The sequence below is a fragment of the Ursus arctos genome, unplaced genomic scaffold (assembly GCF_023065955.2).
Source record: "Ursus arctos isolate Adak ecotype North America unplaced genomic scaffold, UrsArc2.0 scaffold_11, whole genome shotgun sequence".
NCBI lineage: Eukaryota > Metazoa > Chordata > Mammalia > Carnivora > Ursidae > Ursus > Ursus arctos.
In genome coordinates, this window is record NW_026622775.1 from 34,253,608 (window position 1) to 34,276,704 (window position 23,097).

Here is a 23,097-nt window from a genome sequence, read left to right on the forward strand (position 1 = left end):
GAAGACTAAGACTCATTAAGTTGACAAAAACAAAAAAAGAGAGGGCAAAATCTGACAATACGAAGTCTAAGCCACTTAGAGTTCAAAAACAGGCACTAATTGCTTAGGGATGCATACACAGGTGGTAAAACTATACAGAAAGCTAAGAAATTACCGTAAAAAGTTAGGATAGTGGTTACCTCTAAGAAGTAAAGAAAGGATTGTGATAGGGACTGGAAGAGGGTACACTTCCAGCTTCTGGGATGCTCATAAAGTTCTATTTCTTACCTTAAATAGGCTATATACACATATAAATTGTATGAGTGTTTTATGAACTCTGGGGATAAGGGAGCACTAAGCACACAACTGAAACCCCCGCACACATTTGTACAACTGCTCATGCTATATATAAAGTTTAGCTTTTTTCCTAGTCCTTGATATTCCAAGTGAATTATAATATGCTGTTAAATGAGCTTTAAAATATTTGAAAGTGTTATTTCATTTATACGGTAAATTAATCTTTTATCCCAGAACAAAAATGAAATAGAATTTGTATATACAGCAGATCTGAGAAAACCTTATGCAAATATATACAAATTTGGACTTTTCACATGCATGAGTAATTTTTAAGTTAAAAAGTACACTGTCATTCTATCACCATCATTCTTAATAGTAAATAAGTACTCAAAACAAGGAAAGGATAGAGATAGCCTTCCCACACATGTCAGTAATATATCTAAGGAAACAGGCTGTTTGATGGCCTACCACTGGGTTATAAAACACTGAAAAACAATGGGAGAATCAGAAATTTAAGATTCTAAAGAATCATTATAAAATACTTTTTATATCAAGCATTTAACCACTGAGTAAATAATTGCTTATATACAAAATCCAGATGAAGAAGGATACATGGAGATGCAATTACTTTTTAAAAGAACGTTCAATATAGCAATGAATCCTTTAAAAGGTCTTCTCACAATCAAGCTGCCTTCAAAAGGACTGTTAAAAAGCTAACTAGAGCAAGACCTATAAGAAGGAGGTAACAAACTCAACCGTGCCATTTGATTAAGAGACATCTAAAATTCTTACTATAAAGATATCACAATTCTATGACAGTAATAGATAAGAAGCAGACTTCTAACTGCTACATATAATCCTAAGTGTACTTTAAGGAGATGTGGAGCTCTGAAGCAACTGGAAAGTAAGGTAATGGGAAGTATTTAGGAGTGGATGAAAGAAATACTCATTAATTAGGGCTGATTCCAAGATTTCTGGCTTTATGATTTTTCTTTCTCTAGGAGAAAATACTAGTTAACGACAACTAACGTGTTTGGAGCACTTACTCTTTGCCAGGCATTAAGAGTTTTACGTGTACTGATTTATTCCAGCCTTGCAACAGCCCTTTCATCTTTATCTTATACACAAGAAATCTGAGGCACAGAGAAAGCGAACTTTCCAAGGTTCGCAGTGAAGTGGCAGAGCAGGAACTCAAACCCCAGCAGATGACTCCAAAGCCCATGTTCCTGAATCTTTATCAACTCAAAACATACATATATATCCAATAGTTATATGTAGTTAAACCCAATTTTAAAAGATTATACGGAAAAGCATAGTAATGGATGCTTTTACAGCCTATAAAAACACTACCAGTTTTCAAGGCTTTGCTCCTTTTAACTACCATTTATTGAGCTGCTACCATGTGCCAGGCACTTAATACACATTTGTTGTAATCATCCGAACACCACATGCCTAACTCAGAGCTGAGGAACCCAAAGTTCATAGAGAGGTTATATAGCTTGCTGAGGGTCACCTAGCTGGTGAAGGATGAAGCCAGGATTTGGAAGTAATTTTCCTGCCAAAACTGTGAACATCAAAGTAACAAAGCAGTCTTAAAATATGTCTGTCTGGAATAAAAATAAAACAAGAATATATTCTGAGATGAGTACAAGTGAATAAACATTGACAATTCAAAAAGCTATAATACTATATACGCTTTAAAGAGATATGGAACTCTGAAGGGGACTGGGAAGAAAATAAGAAAGTACCTCAACTCGGTGAAAGTCCCATAATACTCACTGTTTCCTATTAGTTATGGTACCTAGAAGTAAAGCATGACAATGGGAACTAATGAAATTCTTGTTACAGGTCTAGGCAGAAGTCAAAACCCACGATGCACCTCCAGTTATATTAAAAATTAAAATGAAAATATCTTTAGTAGTCTCAATAACAGGTTTCAAAACAGCTGAAGTAGTTCACCCGTACACATACACTTGGTTTGCCAGATCTGTGATTTCCACTGGTCTCATAATTCACATACATAACAGATTTTATGAAAGTACCCAAAAAACTCAAAAAACTCACCTTATAATCTATTTTCAAAAGTGTTCATCCAAATCTAGAACAGCTATCTAGCATAGTTCAGGTGAAATTACACAAAATGAATATTTTGGAGGAAGAAGTAATGAATTTTATTTTATATAGGTTTTAAGAGCTCTGAACTAACTATAAACTTATTGCTTAGATACTATGAGGTTTGACTTCATCTTGATGTGAATTACTGTAATTTTAAGAAAAATGTTAACTTGTTTCCTAAAGCTGCAATCAGTGGCAAGTGAGCAGAAAAAGCAAAGACATTTTTGTTCTATTCACAAGCACCAACAAACAGCTCAGTAGGGAAATGGCAGTGTGCCAGGTTGCCTTGTGAGCAATTAGGCTTCGTGGCAATCAGGAGACTCAGGAGTCTTAGGCCCTCAGAAAACTAGTATGTTAAAGACTTGGTGCTTTTACCTCCCCTTCCAGGAGGCATATGTGAGATATATCTTGTATAGATGACAATCTCTTCCATCTACGGTACTGAAAGGTTAAGACAACTGATAAGTAAATTGGGGAGAACATTTGAGAGATTAGCAAGCATCATTGTCTACTGGACCTAATTACTAAATGCACTAACTGGTCCCAGGTAGACAATAATCTCATCTCAATAATCAGAGGAAATGATAATTGAAAGATTCATGCAATTGTTATGAAATGTAAACATGCATTTTAATTGGTCCAGAAATTCAGAATGGAATTCAGAGGCAAACAAACCTGAAATTATCTCTCGATGAAAAATAGTTGAAATGGGTAAAAAACCAGTATCAGCAAAGACGTGCATACTTACTCTTATTAACCTCTACACAGAAAGCTTCAAAGAAAAAAACAAATGATGTTGAATGATTCAAAGAAACCTTTTGGGAGACTGTGGGCATCGACTACCATTTAACCAAATTTAAACCTGCAGTTCCCTATTATCTGGTAAATGCTTTTTCTTTTTGATGTTTTATGAGTCTGAATGAAAGGCAGAGACTGTGAATACACTGGACCACATTTTAGCAAGTTTCCTGTCTGTCTAATATGATACCCACCCATGTAATAAGAATAAAAATGAATGAAGTGAATATGATTAGAAACGAAAAAATCAACCTAAGGATCCATAAATATACTTTCTAATACACTTCTTGATTAGAGTAATTTTGCAAGGTCATTTGAAAAATTTTACTAATATTGTCAAGAAGCCACCATATTTAAGTATCTGAATTTCAAATGGAATACAGGACAAATTTACGATATTTTTACATCCCTCTAGCCAAGATACACTTCACTTTATAAATAAAATAGATTTTAAAGGGCAAAAGTCAATATTTAAATTAATCCTTCTTTATATCAAAAGCTCATTATTTCTCACCTTCAATACTTTATAATTTCATTTGAAGTGTTTCATTATTTTGTTGTACATAAACATATAAGGCTTTTTTTCTACTTCTTGATGTGCCAGGGACAATCATGTAATATACATCTATAACAACTTATTCTATAAACAGAAATACTCACAAATTTAAAATATAGGGACCAACAAATGTTTCACTACACTCAGAAAACACAGAGTCTTTATTCCAAGAGGAACTTTTGGTAAAAAAATGATGTGTGAACAGCAGACACTGATGTTCACACAAGCATACTGCAGACAACCCAGCAGGCGGTTTTCTGTTTTTTTTGGATTATGCTCTGGAGGTGCTGGCACAATGGAATTTCAATACTATAATCGCTTATTTCTCTGTGTATCTTTAAAATAACAGGTAAAGAAAAAAATCAACTACAAAAATAACAAAACAAAATGTTTTTAATTCTTCTTTTCAAAGGATGTAATTTATAACCATTACACAAATAGAGAAGAAGCACAAAAGGGGGGGAAAAAAGAAATAAAGTAATGTTCCAAAGGTTCAGTTTACAAGGACCTCACACTAAGTTTTTTTTTTCTCTCTCTGCAACTCTTACTAGAAACAGTATTATTTGCTAAAAATGCACTAGCTGCCAAGAGCCATGGTCCGTCTAAAGCAAAATGGTTAAGATGGAAATAGAGTGTTAATACAGAAAAAAGAGCAAGATTCAGTATACAAATTTCTGTAAAACCTATTTAAAAAAAAGAAAAAGATGAAGTTTCGATTTGGGTATCTTTTTGACTGAAAAATAACTGTGGTCAGAGATAAAATACTAAAACATATAGGACTGTATTAAAACAAAAAGATGTAATCAAATTTCAAACTTTCTAATTAAACCTTTTTTCTGTAAGTTATTGGGAATTCAACACTAGTCTTGGTTCACATGATAGAACAATGGGAAAATTTTCCGAATGGTTGAACACTAACCCTGACAAGTGTGGAGAGCCAACTACAATACATTATATGGTAGCATAACCTGCCACCCACGTTGCTGAGAGAACAGCTTTCAAACACATGCACTGAGCTGTAAAACCACAAAATCCCTTATTACACATTGTTTCTTACTCTAGGTGAAATATACCATCAATTCTTTCCATTATAAATCTTTTTTTATTACTATTTTTGAAGCCCATTTAACAATCTGTCTTTTCCTTACAATGTAAAAGATGCCTTTTTAAAAAAGAAAATGCAACAGGAATGTTATCACCCTACTACAGTATTATAATGAAGGCTGATATCTGCTGCACAATTTCTCATAGCTTATTCTGGGGATCTATTTACCTAAAATGCATTTTAAGCTAACGTTCTTTTTATTTTTCCTTTAAAGACCAAGCCTTGATACTGGTTCACTAAGTTTCTTAGAGCATTTGAAAATATTTGCTTTTAGAAAAATTGATCTATTGCTTTGGGATTTTTTTAAACAAAATACATGATTTTCATCATTACCAAAAAAAAGAGAGAGAGAGAAACAAACTGTCAAAATTTGTCACAGAATGAGTGTTAATTCTGTCTCTTCCCAACATTCCTCCCTTCCCCCACTCTGGCACAAATCCAAACCTATACCAAAAAACAAACAAAAACAAAAATCCATTTTAGAGTCAAGGATGTAATGGTGCCCAGACAATACTTGTCTTATATCGGTTTAACACATAAATGAAGCAAGATTGCAGGATGACAAACACCCTTCATCCTCATAACAGCACTGTGCTTTGTCAAAGATGTGCTCTTACCTTTCAGAAAAGAACTCACTGCAATAATAACTATCGAATCTGTACAAAAGGGCTTGATTTACAGACCAGGAAGGGTGAACAAATTTAAAAAACGTAGACACTACTTTACAGAGATTCAAAGACACTATTTTTAGAGATCCAAGAAATGATCCTAAAATCACTTCTAAAACTGTGTGCATCTAACATTTTGCCTGATTTATTTCCCTCCAAAATTCTCCTTCCTATCCTTTTACATTTCCCTCCCCCCAATTCCTGCCCACCATGACCCACCTCCAGCCAGTCTGCTAACTGAATCATAGCATTCCAGGACAGTTACAGGACATAACAGTTTCTTCTGGGGTTTTCATTTGCAATGTTGTTGGCAAAGAGAATTTTATTTGTAAGTGTTCCTATTATACTGACAAGGTCAATTAGTCCTGTGAACTCTTGGTTCTTCTGCCTGATAGCCTGGTGGATTATTCAAGTGGGACTGTTCATAACCCATAACTGAATGCAGCCAATTAACCTCAGAAACATAACAATTCTAGTGTCTAATGGGACTTTAAGTTTATCTTAATAACATACCACAGTAATGTTATTTTTCCCAAACTGGTAAAATATTGATAGAAACTCTATATTTTCACCAAATTGAATTAGTTTGTAAGTTATGGTATACAAATTACATAGAGTAATTTCTATTTTAAGGAAGTTCACCACAAAGATATTGAAGTTTTTTTTAAAAAACAATAACCAGCTATTATGCCTACATTTGCTTATACGGTTTATACAACTAAATAAAGAATATGAGAATCCTTTAATATCCAGTCTTCTTATCAAGCTTTCTCCCAAAGTGCAAAAAGCACACTGCTCTCCCAGAAATTATGTGGAAATTAGTTTGTATTGAACTTCAAATACTGAAAAGTCTTTAAGTTGTCAAATATTACTTAATTTTTAAAACACAAAAGAGGAGGGTTTACGCTATGTGAGTGTTTACTATGTGGCAGGCAATATGAACAAATACTATGCAAACTTTATCTTAATCATCTCAGGAATCCAATGAAAAGGGCACTGTTATCCCTAGTCTATGTATGAGGAACCTGAGGTTTCAGAGGGGTTAAATATGTTCCCAAGTTTCACAGAGCTAGTAAGTGGCAAAAATACGAGATGTAAAACTAGATCTGTCTAGTTTGCCAAATTGTGTCTTTCAACATCACTTGGCCTAAAAACTATGAGATAATACCCAGTCATTCCCAGTATCACCTATACTGCCAAGCTTCAAAAACACTGTATAAAAGAATGATATCCAATTGTTACTGATCAACGAGAAAGAGATGAATGAATGAATGAATGAATGTGTTTTGATATCCATATAATCATATCAACACTAAAGTTTTATTAATGGTAAGACAATATTTATTTTTTTCATATCATTTCCAACCCAAATGCACTCTCACATAGATGAATGTACATGCGATCTTTCACACACAGGCCTGTAGAACACACAGGCCCACATATACACACAGAAAGTCATCCAAACTGCCACACCTAATACTTCTGATTTCTAAGCCAGAGGTATCGTGTGTTATGCCAGGCCACAAAGAAGTGAAAAGCTGCCTTAATACTGCAGGTATCAAGGTATCAAATTTCTTTGCAAAGAAGGATTTTTAAAATACATTGAATAACTTTTTCATACAGTAATGTTCTTTAAAACTATCTGATCAAGTAAGAAGCCCACTTAACATATTCTAGCAAAAATTGTTTTGTGATCTTGCTTTACGAATTTCAAACAAAAACAATTTGTTCAATCATTAGGGCAAACTGCCCTAAAAGCAAATGCCTATTAACAGGAGCAAGCCTGTGTGCATTCCCAAAATTCAATTACTACTCTCAACTTCCCTGCTATGGGAGCCTTCAGATTGGCTAGAGTGACTTTCAGGGCTTCATTCACTGCTTAGTGGAAATATTTGTAAAAATATTTGTGCAATTAGGATAAACAGAGTTTTTATGAAAATATTGGCTTGACTAAAAATGACAGTTAAGATGTGCATAAATGACATTTTTAAAATGTCCATTTATCCCCCTACTCTATAAATTTATTACTATAAATATTGTATTAGTTTAAAAGAATATATTCTGCAAAGAAAGTATAAGGGCTGAGAAGAATTCAGAGTCATCAATATTAAGTCAGTTTTGCTTACTTTTTAAAGAAATCAAATAAAAATAAATCCCATAAGCACAAAAAATTTCAATAATAGAGTACAAAATCAGAGGATGTATCCAAGTTAGCAAACTACTGCCTTAATTTGTAAAGAAAGTTCTAGTATATTGACACAATGGATCAACATGTGATCCAACAGATTTTATGCTATTAACTGGATCATATCAGAAAAATTAAAATTGCTAAACTATGTATTCCCTTTTAAAAGCCACATAATACTAATGCTACTGATGCTGTAGTTTCAAAGAATTGAATCTGTAATATTTAATCCACTGCCAATGGAAAATTTCATTAGAATAAAAAACAAAAACTAGAAAACCTGCATGGGATATATGTTCTGTCCAACTCTAGACAACTGATACTGAAATGCAAAATATCACCACTGATTAAAAAAGAAAATTTCACACTTAGGTCTGGCAGTAAGGAACTGAATCCAAGACAACCTATCTACTCTATTCCTAGGAGCATGCCTTAATAAAGAGAAGACACATTTATCTAGCACTTTTCAACCTTGTGCAGTCATGAATGAGTAAGGATAAAGCAAGCAGCCATTACAAAACTAAAGAAAAAAGACATATGGAAGGATATAAATTTATATTGATGGAGAAACCTCCTATGTGTTTGGTATATGTTGCAGATGTTTTTACACAGCCTAATCTCATTTTATCTTCACAACCACCCAAATAAAACAGGTACTGTGATTCTCCTTATTTAAAGTAAAGAGAGGCTCAGAAAGAACAGAGAAACTGCCTTATATCACAAAATAAAGAAGTTATAGTACCAAGACTGCAACTCTGATCTAACTACAAAACCTGTGATCAAAGCAGCATGTGGCAAAGACAATCTAGAAACATGTTACTTCCTCTGGCTTAGGTCTCATCCTTCTGTCCCACTTTGAATACAATATTTAAAACCCAGATTGCAGATTATGAAACAGACTGGGTTTTCGCCCCTGTAAGCCAAGGTTAGAGAACTCTGCGTTCGATGGTGAGTACAACAGGACTCTGGGGGAATCGCAGTAAGTTTCAAATGACTACAAATTCAGGTTAAATGGAGTTCAGTGAGTCATGATAATTCCATGCCACTGATAATCCAGATCTTAGTCAATAGAAAATTTTCAAATTTGAATTCCAGATTTGCCTGAGACAATTCTCTTTCAACACAAGGCAACTCTTCATAGAAAATAAGTATTTTAAAGCAAGGAACCCTTCTCAATGCCTTTCACTAATTTTCCTCAGAGAAATAGTAAAATTTTTAGATAGATAAAGCTAACATGTTGACAACTAGATTTTACAAACTAGCTGAGAAAAATTTTGATTTTTTCCTCCTTTTATTATCTTACTGTGAAGCAGCTACCTAAAACACTAAGGTAGATGAGTGAAGACAGACAGAGATTTCTTTTCATTCCTCAGTTTGTCCTCATTCCCTGAAGGGCTTCCTTATCATACTTAACCGGAGCTCATCACATCTGGGCCATGATAAGAGGTAAGTTATGAGTCTCCTGGATTCTCCCCGGTAAATTACTTTCCCTTTAGTCATTATCTCTAAGATCACATGCTTATACCATAAAGTGGGCCTGCTAGGGTAGAATTAGTTTAAAAACTAATCTGCTTTGGGCCCTTTTCTTCAGTAAAGCTAAAACAAATGTCCCTCCACTATCTTTAAAGTAAATAAAAGGGCCACTGCATAGACCAGAAAAAAAAAAATTGCACAAATATTAACTGAATACCTATGGGCCAGGTACTTAGGCACGAAGGTGATCAAGACAGACACTAGTGGAAGCCATCAGAGATTTGTGGCAGCTAATAAGAAATATGGCATACTACAATCAACAACACAAGAAACAGGTGTTGGCAAGGATGTGGAGAAAGGGGAACCTTCTTGCACTCTTGATGGGAATGGAAACTGGTGCAGCCATTCTGGAAAACAGTATGGAGGTTCTTCAAAAAGTTAAAAATATGTGATGAGCACCAGGTGATGTATGGAAGTATTGAATCCCTAAAATGTACGTGTGAAACTAATATTACACTCCATGTTAACTAACTGGAATTTAAATAAAAACTTAAAAACTAAAGATGGTATTACTTGACAGAAGGAAAAAAAAGTTAAAAACAGAAGTACCCTATGACCTAGCAAGTGCACTATTAGGTATTTCACCGAAGAAAACAAAAATACTAATTCAAAAGAATACATGCAACTCTGATATTCATAACAGCATTATTTACAATAGCCAAATTATGGAAACAGCCCAAGTGTCCATCGACTGATGAATGGATAAAGCAATAGAATATTACTCAGCCTTAAAAAAGGAATGAAACTTGCAATTTGCAACTACTATGGATGGAGTGAGAATTATACTAAGCGAAATAAGTCAGTCAGAAAAGGACAGATACCATGAGTTCACTCATATGTGGAATTTAAGAACCAAAACAAATGAGCAAAGGGGAAAAAAAGAGAGCGAGAGAGGCAAGAAACAGACCTTAACTACAGAGAACAAACTGACAGTTACCAGAGGGGAGGTGTGTGGGGAGATGGGTGAAATAGGTGATGGAGATTCAAGGAGGGCACTAGCTGTGATGAGAACCAGGTGATATATGGAAGGGTTGAATTCAACACTGTATGTTAACTGGAATTTAAATAAAAACTAAAAAAAAAAGAAAGAAAAAGAAATATTCCATAAAATTACTAAACAAATGACAGAAGGATAAGATTACTGCACAAAAATATATATACAATTATTAAGTAGATCACAAGTTCGGCTCCACGGTTCTTAGCAGTCAAAGCAAAGTGGATATCATTATTGGTTCTGACGTAGTACAGAGGCTCTTCTACTTATAAACAGATTAGTTTCCAAAGAGCTATCATTAAATCCATTTATTTATTTTTTATAATAATTTTTTATTATGTTATGTTAGTCACCATACAGTATACCCTTAGTTTTTGATGTAATGTTCCATGATTCTTTAGTTGCATATAACACCCAGTGCGCCATGCAATACGTGCCCTCCTTACTACCCATCACCAGCCTATCCCAATCCCCCACCCCCCTCCCCTCTGAAGCCCTCAGTTTGTTTCCCAGAGTCCACAATCTCTCATGGTTCATTTCCCCTTCTGTCCATTTAATCACATGTGCAAATTTTTAACTACAGAAACAACTGCTAATACCATCTATTGGTGACTAAGAGAGTTGCCACATACTCCTCTCACCCAGCCACTGGCCCCCTCACAACAGGTAGGTTTTGCGTATCTACCAAAGTCCCTAGGCTGAAAGGTCTTGAGCAGAGGAACCTCTGTGTGTGTGCATGCGTGCATGTACATGTGTGTGTATTATAACAACCATGCTGTTGTTTCCTGAATCCAGACTGGAAGGATATTTTTACTCTGAATCTGTATTAAAAGACCACTTTGTGATATAGTGGACTACATCCTCAACAATACTCCTAAAAGGATTACAATAATACATTTTATAATTTCCTATATGTCTCAATGTAGGCCTATGGAATACCACTGAAGAGAACTTCTATAAAAAAATTTTACAAAATAATGTAGCCAAAATATAATATTTATAATAGCTAAAGAACATGCATGTCTTTCAAGCAGCTCCCAATTAAAAAAAAAAAAGGAAAAAAAATAGGAAATTCAACTCTTGGAAAAACAGTCTGAAGATCTAAGAATAAGCTTTTAAGACTACTGGCATCACAGTCATTGCTTACGCAAGTTTTGTGTGTAACACCTCTTAACTGTAATTCATAAAACACAGGAAAATAGAGCTTTCAGATTAAGTTTTGAGGTTTTAGCAATTATATCTAAAATGAGTATAATACTTAGTGGACAATGAAAACAGATGCAATATTTTTTATTCATGGGACGCCTGGGTGGCTCAGTCGGTTAGGCATCTGCCTTTGGCTCAGGTCATGATCCCATGGTCCTGGGATTGAATCCCACATCAGGCTTCTTGCTCAGCAGGGAGTCTGCTTCTCCCTCTGCCTGTGGCTCCCCTTGCTTATGCATGATTTCTCTCTCTCTCTCTGACAAATAATAAAACCTTTAAAAAAAATAAAAAATAAAAAATAAAAGGGCTATTCATTTTTCTCATGAATCTCAAAGAAAAGGCAATTAGAGGAATAAGTCAAAGACCAGTTATTATTGTATATGACTATTATAAAAAGAGACAAACTATGTAAATAACATATTGATTGGCTAGATTCACTACAATTAAGTGAAATGAGAGAAAAAGCAAAAAAAAAAAAAAACTCTAAACATACTATCTACTACTAAATAATCAAAGTACCTTTTCCTCAACTTCAGAGGAGTTTACTGAATCTGAATACTTAGGTTAACTCATACAAAACTGAAATTCAGTTAAGTTAAAGAATATAAGATTATGTTAAGAGGGATTCTTCTTTTAAAATTAGAGTAAAATATGGGGTGCCTGGGTGGCTCAGTCATTAAGCGTCTGCCTTCGGCCCAGGGCGTGATCCCAGGGTCCTGGTATTGAGGCCAGTATCGGGCTCCCTGCTCTGCTGGGAGCCTGCTTCTTCTTCTCCCACTCCCCCTGCTTGTGTTCCCTCTCTCGCTGGCGCTCTCTCTCTCTCTGTCAAATAAATAAATAAATAAAAATCTTTTAAAAAAATAAATAAAATAAAATTAGAGTAAAATAACACTATTTAGTCTAAACATTTTACAGAATTAGAATTTGTCTATTTTCAAAGTTGCTTTCTAAATACAGATAAAATAGATACATAATACACTAAAATGGCATTTGAGTAGTAACTGGCTATACGTTTGTTATAATTATTTTATTGATTACTATAAAATTGGAGATGTTTTTCTATAGAAAAAAATATTAGGGTACTCATTATTATGAAATCTCATTTGTTTTGCAATAAGTATGTAGTCTTAGGGAAGGAGTAGGGAAAACAGAAGTTGCCAGTATGTTACAATTATTTCAGATGAGCTCAACATGCCAGTCAAATCCTATGAAAACTTGTTACCCTGAGAGGTGGGGAAGGAGCTGGACAGTATATTATATATTTTCTTTTTTAGAAAAAGATAATTTTTATTTTTTTTTAATTTTTTAAATTTTTTTTAGAAAAAGACAATTTTTAGACCAGTTTGATACACAGCAAAACTGAGAGATTTCTCATACACCTCCTCCCCCCCCCCCAACCACTGGCAGCGCCTCCCTCATTATCAACTTTAGGGTTCACTCTTGGTGTTGTGCAGTCTATGAGTTTGGACAAATGTATTATGACATGTATCCATCATTATAGTATCCTATAGAGTATTTTCAGTGCCCTAAAAATCCTCTGTGCTCTGCCTATTCATCCCTTTTACCACCCCCAACTCTTAGCAACTCCTAATCTTCCTACTGTCTCCATAGTTTTGCCTTTTCCAGAATGTCACATAGTTGGAATTATACAAACAGCCTTTTCAGATTGTTTTTTTCACTCAGTAATATGCTTTTAAGCTTCCTCCAAGTCTTTTCATGGCTTGCCAGATCATTTCTTTTTTGCACTGAGTAACATTCCATTGTCTGGATATACCACAGTTTATTAATCTATTCACTTACTGAAGGACATTCTGGTTGCCTCCAAGTTTTTGCAATAATTAGTAAAGCTCTATAAACATCCATGTGTAGGATTCTGTGTGGATATAAGTTTTCAACTCCTTTAAATAAATACCAAGGAGCACTACTGCTGAGTCATATGGCTGGTATGGTTAGTCACGTAAGAAACCACCAAACTGTCTTCCAAAGTGGCTGCACCATTTTGTATTCTTACCAGCAATGAAGGAGAGCCCATGCTGTTCCCCATCCTTGCCAGCACTGGGCACTCTAAGTGTTCCAGATTTGGGCCATTCTAATAGGTTTGTAGTGGTACCTCGTTTTAATTTGCATTTCCCTGAAGACATGATGTTGAAGCATATTTTCATATGCTTATTTGCCATCTGCAAATTTTTAGTGAGGCGTCTATTAAGGTCTTTGGCCTCTTGTTTGCTTTCTTATTGTTGAGTTTTTAAAGTATCTTGTATGTTTTGGATAACAGCCTTTTTATCAGATGTGTCTTTTGCAAATATTTTCTCCCAGTCTGTAGCTTGTCTTCTCATTCTCTTGGCATTATGTATTTTCAACTTGAGGTATCCGTCACCGTGTGATAATTTTATTTATTTGGTGTCAAAGAATGGGAACCTATGGGATATACAGGACCAGAGCAGGAACTTATTTTAATTTCTTTATTTATTTATTTGGAGAGAGAGAGAGAAAGCACACACAGCAGGGAGGAGGAGAGGGAGAGAGAAAATCTCAAGCAAGACTCCCCACTGAGCACAGAGCCTAATGTGGGGCTCAATCTCATGACCCCGGGACCATGACCCAAGCAGAAAGCAAGTTGGACCCCTAACCAACTGTGTCACCCAGGCACCCCCAGAGCAAGAACTTACACTCTTCATTATCAAAAATAAGTAACAGAAAATTTACACAGCTACTTAGTAAACACCATATTAATTTGGAATGAGATAAAAGGCTTCAGGCTCAATAAAAATTGAGCTAACATATTATCTGGACAATTTTCCCTACTATTGCCTTAAAGTTACAGTACCACTTAGTCTGAATCTAGATCTTTTCTCATCAGAGTTCCTTGGGGATCTCCTCTGCCTAGTGCCTCTGTCCTACTTAATTAAGCACCAAAGATCAAGACTAGCTGTGGACCATTCAATTAGCTAATTATCATTCTAAGCTAATTACAAAGAAGACGATTTGTTCTGAAAATGTTGCTGAGATTGCTGAGCTACTGTTTGTTTTCTACCATCAACTGTAATTGAAAAAACAAGAGGAAAACCCACCCACCCCACCCCCAAACCTGCAAACCCTAGTATGATGATTTTTCTTAACTTCCTTATGAAGGTAAAATGGCCAGAGAAGAAAGAATAAATTGGCTTATATTCCCACAGTTTCCACTCCAATATTCTCACTCTTTTATTCAGAGGCTTGGAGATTTTTTTTTTCTTTTTCCTTAGAAATTTTATGCTCCAAATTACACTGTTTAAAGCTCTTTATAAAATCATTAAGCAAAAGCAATCAACAGAAAGAAAAGCAAATATTTGTTAATGTTTATGCCAAAAGCATTAGCATTACAGTATCAATTTTCAATAGAATATATTAAGGAAGTAAATAATTTTTAAATATATTTCAAAATTCTATAGTCAATCTACCTCCTGTCACTAGCTCATTTCTCATTTCCTCGGCTCCACGCTTCAATTATTCTGAAAAATTTAAGGAAATACTATGGTAACTTATAATCTAATGTGATTTGAAGGAAAAAATGGAAGAAATATGTATTGCATGTTGATTCCCAGCTATACCACCAACCTGCTGTGTAACATCGGGCAGTCCACTCCACCTCTGTTGTCTCATTTGTAAAATAATGAGATTGTACTTCATTAGAAGTTGCTAACTGCTGGTCCTTTAGCCACAACCAGCCTGTGGACCTCCTTGTTTGCACAGTATATTTCAAAAACTGGGAAATTTCACCCTCAAATCCAGATTTCCACTTTCTCTTTAAAAATTTTAAGATTGACAACACTGGGCCTACATTCCCATGTGGCAATGAAGGCTGAAACTGCATAGAAGCTGCCCCCTCTGCAAAAAGGCATAGAATCGTGCTGTTCCATTACCTGCCTGACTGCTTAGCATCTAAGTTTTTGATGAAATAGATTACCTCTAAAGTTTCTTTCAGCTCTAACATTCTCACGTTTAGAGTGAGCCACATAGCAAAAGGTCCATGTAACTTAAGTCTGAACTTTCCCTGAATAGGGATAGCAACAACATCTGATCACCACTTGAGCTTTGGAGACAGAATGAAATAGTAAGTGGTGACCGCTTAGCACAGTGACATGCGTGTTGGGAGTGCTGAATAAATAGCAGAGGTGACCAACACAAGAAACACTGAACAAGAGGCCTCAAAAACCAGTTCTGTGATGGTCAACCCAATCTAAATCATGTGCTGAATCTTCTCTTCCAAACACAGCACTGATCCCATCAAAAATCTGTTACTTGCCTCTAATTTTTAGAGATTATCAATTCTTCATTCACCATGCATAAAATAAGAAGCTGAGAAAAAAAAATGAAGGTCCTGAGTGGGCTGACCTCAATTAAAATACACTTTAAAATTATGATAAAATTTTTCAGCAGACAGTTTCCAGCAAAATTTGCTGCAGCTCCTTCTGTTCTAATCAGGGCCATTTTTAGTCACCAAGAATAAAGAAAGTTGCATTCAAAAGTTTCTCCAGGGAAAGGGGGCTTACTAAAAAGTTTATACACCCATGGGAACCCCAGAGAAAGTAAATAACCAGGTACCAGAGAGGTGAGCAAATGAAGAACACTGGCTACACCAGCCATTCGTTCAACTCTACTTTTCTCTCTGCTGGTCCATCTGACTGTGCCCCTGCATCCACTCAATCATTCTACACCATCCTACCTCCTCCCGCATCTCATAGTCTATATACTCTTCTAACTTTAAAACTTCAGATTGCACATGGTCCCTCACCTTCCCACCCTCTCCGTATCACTATCTCTCTGTATCAGGTCTCAGTGCTAACTTGCCTGTTTCTTGTGAGTCATAGTCCTGAGAGAGACAAAAAATTACAATAGAACTATCATCTCATCCTGCAATCCCACTTCTCTTATATACCCCAAACAACCGAAAGCAGGGTCTCAAAGAGATATTTATGTTTGCACACTCATGTTCACAGCAGCATTATTCACACCTCTTGTGGAAGGTCCATCAGCAGATGGACGGATGAACATACTGTGGAATATCATTTAGCCTTAAAAAGGAAAGATATCCTGTCATATGCTACAGCCTGGGTGAACCTTGATGACACTGTGCGAAGTGAAATAAGCCAGTCACAATAAGACAAATACCATGAGCCCATTTATATGAAGTTTCTAAAGTAGCCAAATTCATAGGAACAGAAAGTAGAATGGTGGTTATCAGGGGCTAAGATGAAGGAAAAACGAGGAGGAGCTGTTTAACAAATATAGATTTTCAGCTTTGCAAGATGAAAAAAATTTTGGATATCTGTTGTGCAACAATGTGACTACACTTAACACTATTGAACCATACGCTTAAAAATGTGAAGATGGTAAATTTTATATGTTTTTTATCACAATTAAAAATTTTTTTTTAATTTTTGAGAGAAGGAATCAGACTTGCCCAAATAATCTTTTTTGAAGCAAACCACACAAGCATGGATCAGTGGAAAGCGTAGGGACTGACTGCTGGTATACTTATTTGACAACTTTCTATTAAAGGCCTGCTGTTTTTGACACTTGCTAAGTTCTCAGCCAGGTGCCTCCCCCTGCCCTGTTCAGCTGGCCATACTCACTCAGTAGGCTCTCCTGATATAAAAGGTGTTGGTAATCTGTATCTCCGAAACCACGGCATTTTCATTTTCGTAAGTAAAGTGCCTATTTTTATTTATTGTATCCTGCCATACAATTAAATTAAGGGTTTTTAATTTTGTTTTTTGTTTTCTTTGCCCTCGGCTGTTACTGCTGTCACTCTGCCTACAAGAAACAGTGCAGTTCTTCCATAACCGCTGCGAAAGAGCACTTGAGAAAAGCGACTCTAGAGCACGATGCTCTGAAAAGAAACCTCCTCATCTTCAAAGTTTAAGTATGCACCCGCAGTATAAAACCTTCCCATTCAAAGCATTGTGAAACAAAACAAGAATCCCCTTCAGAATCTTCTTACTTGGCCCAAATACTAGGGTAGGAAAAGCTGAATTTCTGCTATTAAATAATTTCACTAGTCTCCAATCTATAAATGTAGAAACTATTGCTCCAAAGAGTGATTAAACTACTTGCAGAAGCCGCCTTAGCAGAGAAATGCATTAAATAAATTGCCTATTAAAATATATAACACAGGCTGGGGCAGGAAGCTTTCCGTCCCTGTCTAACTGGATCCTCCTAACTGTGCACAGCTTCTGCGACAACACTGTCTCTCAATTTTCCTCTCGTCACTGGCAGTTCCTCTCAGCTTTTGCTCATTGAATCATCTTTTTCTTCCCAGCCCTTGAATACTGGCATTTCCATAGTTCCAGCCCCGGTACTCTTCTTTTCTCCTATACACATTCCCTGAATGAATCAGAACTCACACATAAGCTTCTCCTTACACACTGATAATTCTCAAATCTACACCTCTAACCTAGACTTTTTTCCTCAGGTTCAGATCCAATTACCTGACTACACCCTGAAAAACCCTCCATCTGAAAAAATACCAGAAATCAGTGACAAAAACTAATCTCATTAGTTTTCTAGTAACCTTTCTCTCCACTCCCAATGTTCTCTAACTGTGTACTCGGTTTCTGATTAATACAACAATCAACCAGGTGCCAAACAGGAGAAGAACTCTACATGCCCTCTTCCACCTACTTGAACCCCACCCACCCTCCCAGTATACCCTAGGTACCAATCAGTCACAAGCTCTGTTGATTCTATTTCAAATACATCCTTTTCTTTTGAATACAATTCCCATAGCCTTGGTTAAATCCTCATAATTTTCACCTGGATACCACCAACCCAGTCTTCACATTGCTCCAGCTCCAGCATTTCCAAGATTAAATTTTATCAACCCCACATTTAAAGTGTAAACTCTCTGACGGTAAGCACAATCTGATTCTTGCCTATGTATTTTCACTGTAACAATTATACATTTGTCCCCTGAATGAATGTAAACTCCGTATGTACAGAGGCCATATTACCATTACATCACAATAAATGTGTAGAATGAATAAACACTTCTGCAGTCTTTTTTGCCACTCCTCCATACCTACCCAGCTTCCAGAAGTACTAAATTACTTGCAGTTCTGCTGTTATGCCACGCTCTCCTGTTTCTATACTTTTATATATGCTGTGGCCCCTCTAAAATGCCTCCACTTGATCGCCCACCTGAGTAGGCTTTATGTTTATCCTTAAGATTCACTTGAACCATCACCTCTTTTAGAAAAAGCTTTTAAAACATTGCTCCTACTATTCCATTGCGTTCCCACAGCCCCATCTGTATTTACTAGACTCTATTATAATTTTTTATTTATTTGCCTGTCTTTTCCACCAAACTATGAAGTGTTTAAGGACAGAAACAATGACTATCTTTACTGTATCCCCAGTATCTAATACCGTGCCTGGCATTTAGCAGGCCATAAATAAATATCTACTAAATAAAGTATGAGTCTGTCTTGTAATGGGAATGCCAGATTACACCTCTACAGTCTGTTTGTGGTCAAACAAAAAAACAAGAGATACAACAATATCAGTCTCTTAAAAATATATATAGGGGTGCCTGGGTGGCTCAGTCAGTTAAGCATCCCACTCTTGGTTTCCATTCTGGTCATGATCTGAGGGTCAGGAGATCGAGCCCCACATGGGGCCCCATGCTCAGTGTGGCGTCAGCTTGAGATTCTCTTTCTCACTCTGCCTCTGTCCCTCCCCCGCTCTCTCTCTCAAAATAAATAAATAAGATCTTTAAAAATATATATATATAATATTCTACTGTGTAACATTTTAGAGTCAAAAGGAAATATACCCCAAATGCATAGTTATCTCAACTCCATTTTGGAAATAAGTAATGTATATAATCATGAATAACTTTTTTAAAATTGCATGTTAGGATAAGAGAGGATAACATTTCTGGCCTAAAAATAATGTGTATCACAACAACATATTCTACACTCATTTCAAAGATGTCTCAAGGTCAGTTATAAAAACTAATTTTTAAGGGCGCCTGGGTGGCTCAGTCGTTAAGCGTCTGCCTTCAGCTCAGGGTGTAATCCCAGCGTCCTGGGATCGAGCCCCACATTGGGCTCCTTGCTCTGCTGGGAGCTTGCTTCTTCCACTCCTACTCTCCCTGCTTGTGTTCCCTCTCTCACTGGCTGTCTCTCTCTCTGTCAAATAAATAAATAAAATCTTTAAAAAATAAAAATAAAAAATAAAATAAAAACTAATTTTTAGGGGCGCCTGGGTGGCACAGCGGTTAAACGTCTGCCTTCGGCTCAGGGCGTGATCCCGGCGTTATGGGATCGAGCCCCACATCAGGCTCCTCCGCTAGGAGCCTGCTTCTTCCTCTCCCACTCCCCTGCTGTATTCCCTCTCTTGCTGGCTGTCTCTATCTCTGTCAAAAAAATAAATAAAAATCTTTAAAAAAAAAAACAAAACTAATTTTTAAAAACATTTTCTTTTAAACTAGCTAAATTCAGCAAAAACTATTTTTTTCCAAAGGCTCAATAAATTAAACACTGTCCTATCAAATCAATTTATGTTTATAGGTACCGCCTAAATCATTCCACTTTATATCAAGTTGTTTAAAACAGACCCCTCATCAGAAAGTAAATATAAGTAGATTTTAAGATCGATGGATAGAGTCAGAGACTCTGTCTGCATCTTCTTACTCTACCACACACATTAACAGAACTCAAATTATAATAGTAAATGTTATGCTAACAGAAGAGCTGACTTTTTAACCACTTTTGTCAAAGTACCAAATATGGACTCCCATAGCCATGCTACTGATTCAAGACATAAGGAGGAGAGCCAAAAGGCTCGCCCACATAGAAGAAAAGAAAAATATCATTACAGCTCTCTTAACATTGAAGACTTGTTTCAACCCTCCTCTTAAAAAAAAAAAAAAAAACAACTTTTAGTAACAGCCTTATTATCTGAAGACAAAAACAAAGCTTAAAATTCATGTAAGTGCACAATCTTGCGCTCCATTAATATTCTATACTTTTGTGGTCACAAATTTTAGAAGCAAAATGCTAACAATGAATCAAAGGACAACTTTCACATATGCTGAAAATATGTTTAACCTTCAGTTAACAAGTTGTTTTTTACAGAACTACATAGAAATAATTTTGAGAGCTGCCATTCTGTCTAATAAATCACCTTAGTTTCATATTTAAGCAAAAAAATTTCTATAATAGTTTTTAAAAAGATAAATAACTAGTTGGAAAACTGAAAGGGACTTTAAGTTTTCTTGAACTTTAGCTGGCGATGTTTTCTATGATGTTAAAATGGTTACATCTAAGATAGACTCTTCTTTGGTTTCTTACTCTAAATGACAAAACAGTTCCTTCGCACATATTTTTCCTTTTGAGGGCAAAGGAAAAAAATAGCATTAAACCAAAACATAATGCTAAAAGGCAAATGATTTAAAAATTTTAAAAGCGCCTGGCTGTCTCAGTCCATAGAGCTTGGGACTCTCAATCTCCGGGTCGAGAGTTCAAGCCTCACATTGGCTATGGAGCTTACTTGAAAAAAATAAATATAACTGAATAAATAAATAGGTAGATAGATAAATAAAAATTTTAAAAGCATTTATCTTTATTTGAAACCTTCTATTGAATAACTTCCTCAATAATATGATGAACATGACTTTCTGCACAAAAGTAACACCTCTGAGATGAAGTGTTTTGAGAAGATAATGCCACAAAGGCTGAAATGCTAAGTCCTCCTTCTACATACAAGTAGTTTGTGTAAAAGAAGAAGAAGCAGCAGCAGCAGCAGCAGCAGTTTGTGTGGAAGCAATAAATCACAAACATCTCATGAAATGTTCTTAGGTCACTGGTTCCCAATTTCTGTAGAGTGGACAATTTTAAAAACAAAAAAGTAGAATGAGTGGCATAAATGAATTCATCATGTTATCAAGGAAGTTATGCACAAGTTTTGGCATCAAAAGCATTCTATTCGACCAAACCTAGTTTGAGTATCTTGTAACCATTAAGCAGAAAGTCTAAACTTTATTTCCATTGTAAGTCCCTCCTCAGATACATGAAAATGCATATATGAAATATGCATTCTAGAAGAGTAAAGGGAAGGCCCGATCTCAGAGATTTTTCAACAGAGGTTACAAAGATCAAGATAGTGTGCTTTATAACTGAAATGAAGGAAAACACACGATAGAAAAAGAGTAATTTTTTGATAGATAGGGTAGCCATTAGCTTTTTTTGCCCGGAACTAAATTTTTGTAAAGTTACCAATTCAAATCAATAATAAAATGACAGAAAATAGGTTTTTAGAGTGTTTTCAAGTAAACAAATCCATAATTTCTAGTAAAAAAGGAAAACCTATTAAACACTCCAATACACACTACACCCTCCTGTGGGCAACCCTCCATGGAAAAATATAAAAAGATTTAGTTGGATTTTCCACTCAGTTAAATCAGTCCTATAACTAATGAAATGATGGCTCTAAAAACCCCATAAAAGTTAGCACTATTTTAATCACTTGTCTTAGTATCTGAGTTAGAGAAGATTTTTAAAAAATAACAATTTATATCCTGTAGTAGTAGTAGTAATGAAAGAAAATAAAATCATGATCTACTTATCTTCTCTTAAAAAATTAAATGATATCAGATTATTTCTTTAACTTAGAAAAAAAGTAAACAGTAAATTACATATAAAGATGTATAATTAAAAGATAAAGTATACTTTATATCATGAGCTGCAAAGGTGGCACTAATATTTTAAAGCAAAATCCAAAAATTATGGTTCCTTAGTGAGAACTGTGGCAGAAAAGCAGTATGTTCATTAAGATTTTCAGGAAAACAACTTACATTATCACCTGGTAATATTTAGTATTACTGGTCTCATGAGGGTATGTGGTCACTACACAGAAATATAAACACACTTGGAATAAAATTAAGAGACTACCTAAAAGAGCCCTTATTCTATGTGGCTAATGTTTCGGTACTTAAACGATATAATAGAAGCAAAAGCTAGATTTCTGCAGTGGTCCAAATATCATTTCAAGTTTGTCCAATTTACAAAAGAATACAAAATACATATTTAAAACATAAACCAAGAAATCATGTATGAAGATGCACATTTTCCAGAATGCATCAAAGAATATTTGAATATATATACTCTGAGAAAAACGAGTTACAACGAACACTACTTAAGGTCTTACTAACAACTAGATTATGAGACTAGCAATTAAAGGACAATAGTGACATCTAGTGGACATTTCAAATATATGCCACACACATCTTGGATCAAAACTTTATTTTGGGTGTGTCACATAATTCAACCTGCCTGAGGGATTATATGATAAACCTTTAATTTTAAACCAAAACAAGCCAGCTCTGCTCCCAAAAGGCTGCTCAGTATGAGTAACCCAATCATGTGATAAATACAAAATGTTTAACAAAGTATATCTCAAGTCCTTAACGCACTAAACACTGATTAAATGTATCATATGACTAAAAGGGCTAGCAAAAGGCCCAATGTAATTATGATAATAAAAATAATCTAAAATATTCTGACTGAAAAAAGCACTCGGATAAATGAAGAAACTTACAAAGAAAATGAAGAACTGACTATGAATTTATTCAAGCATGTAAAGTACACATTAACCAGTATGGTCACACAAAATAAATAT

At 35.4% G+C, this 23,097-nt stretch overlaps 1 protein-coding gene across 2 annotated transcripts in view; it reads right to left on the reverse strand.

Annotated features, from left to right (window-relative positions):
• The window catches only part of ANAPC10 (anaphase promoting complex subunit 10), a 104,982-nt gene that overhangs the window by 35,480 nt on the left and 46,405 nt on the right, over window positions 1-23,097 (reverse strand). The window contains exon 5 of one of the 2 annotated variants that reach the window (XM_057310100.1): window positions 11,365-11,709. The exons of the other annotated variant lie outside the window; for it this stretch is intronic. Coding sequence (XP_057166083.1) covers window positions 11,668-11,709 — 42 coding nt within the window. The 3' untranslated portion in view covers window positions 11,365-11,667. Of the gene's footprint in view, window positions 1-11,364; window positions 11,710-23,097 lie in introns of those variants that run through there. 2 annotated transcript variants of the gene reach the window in all.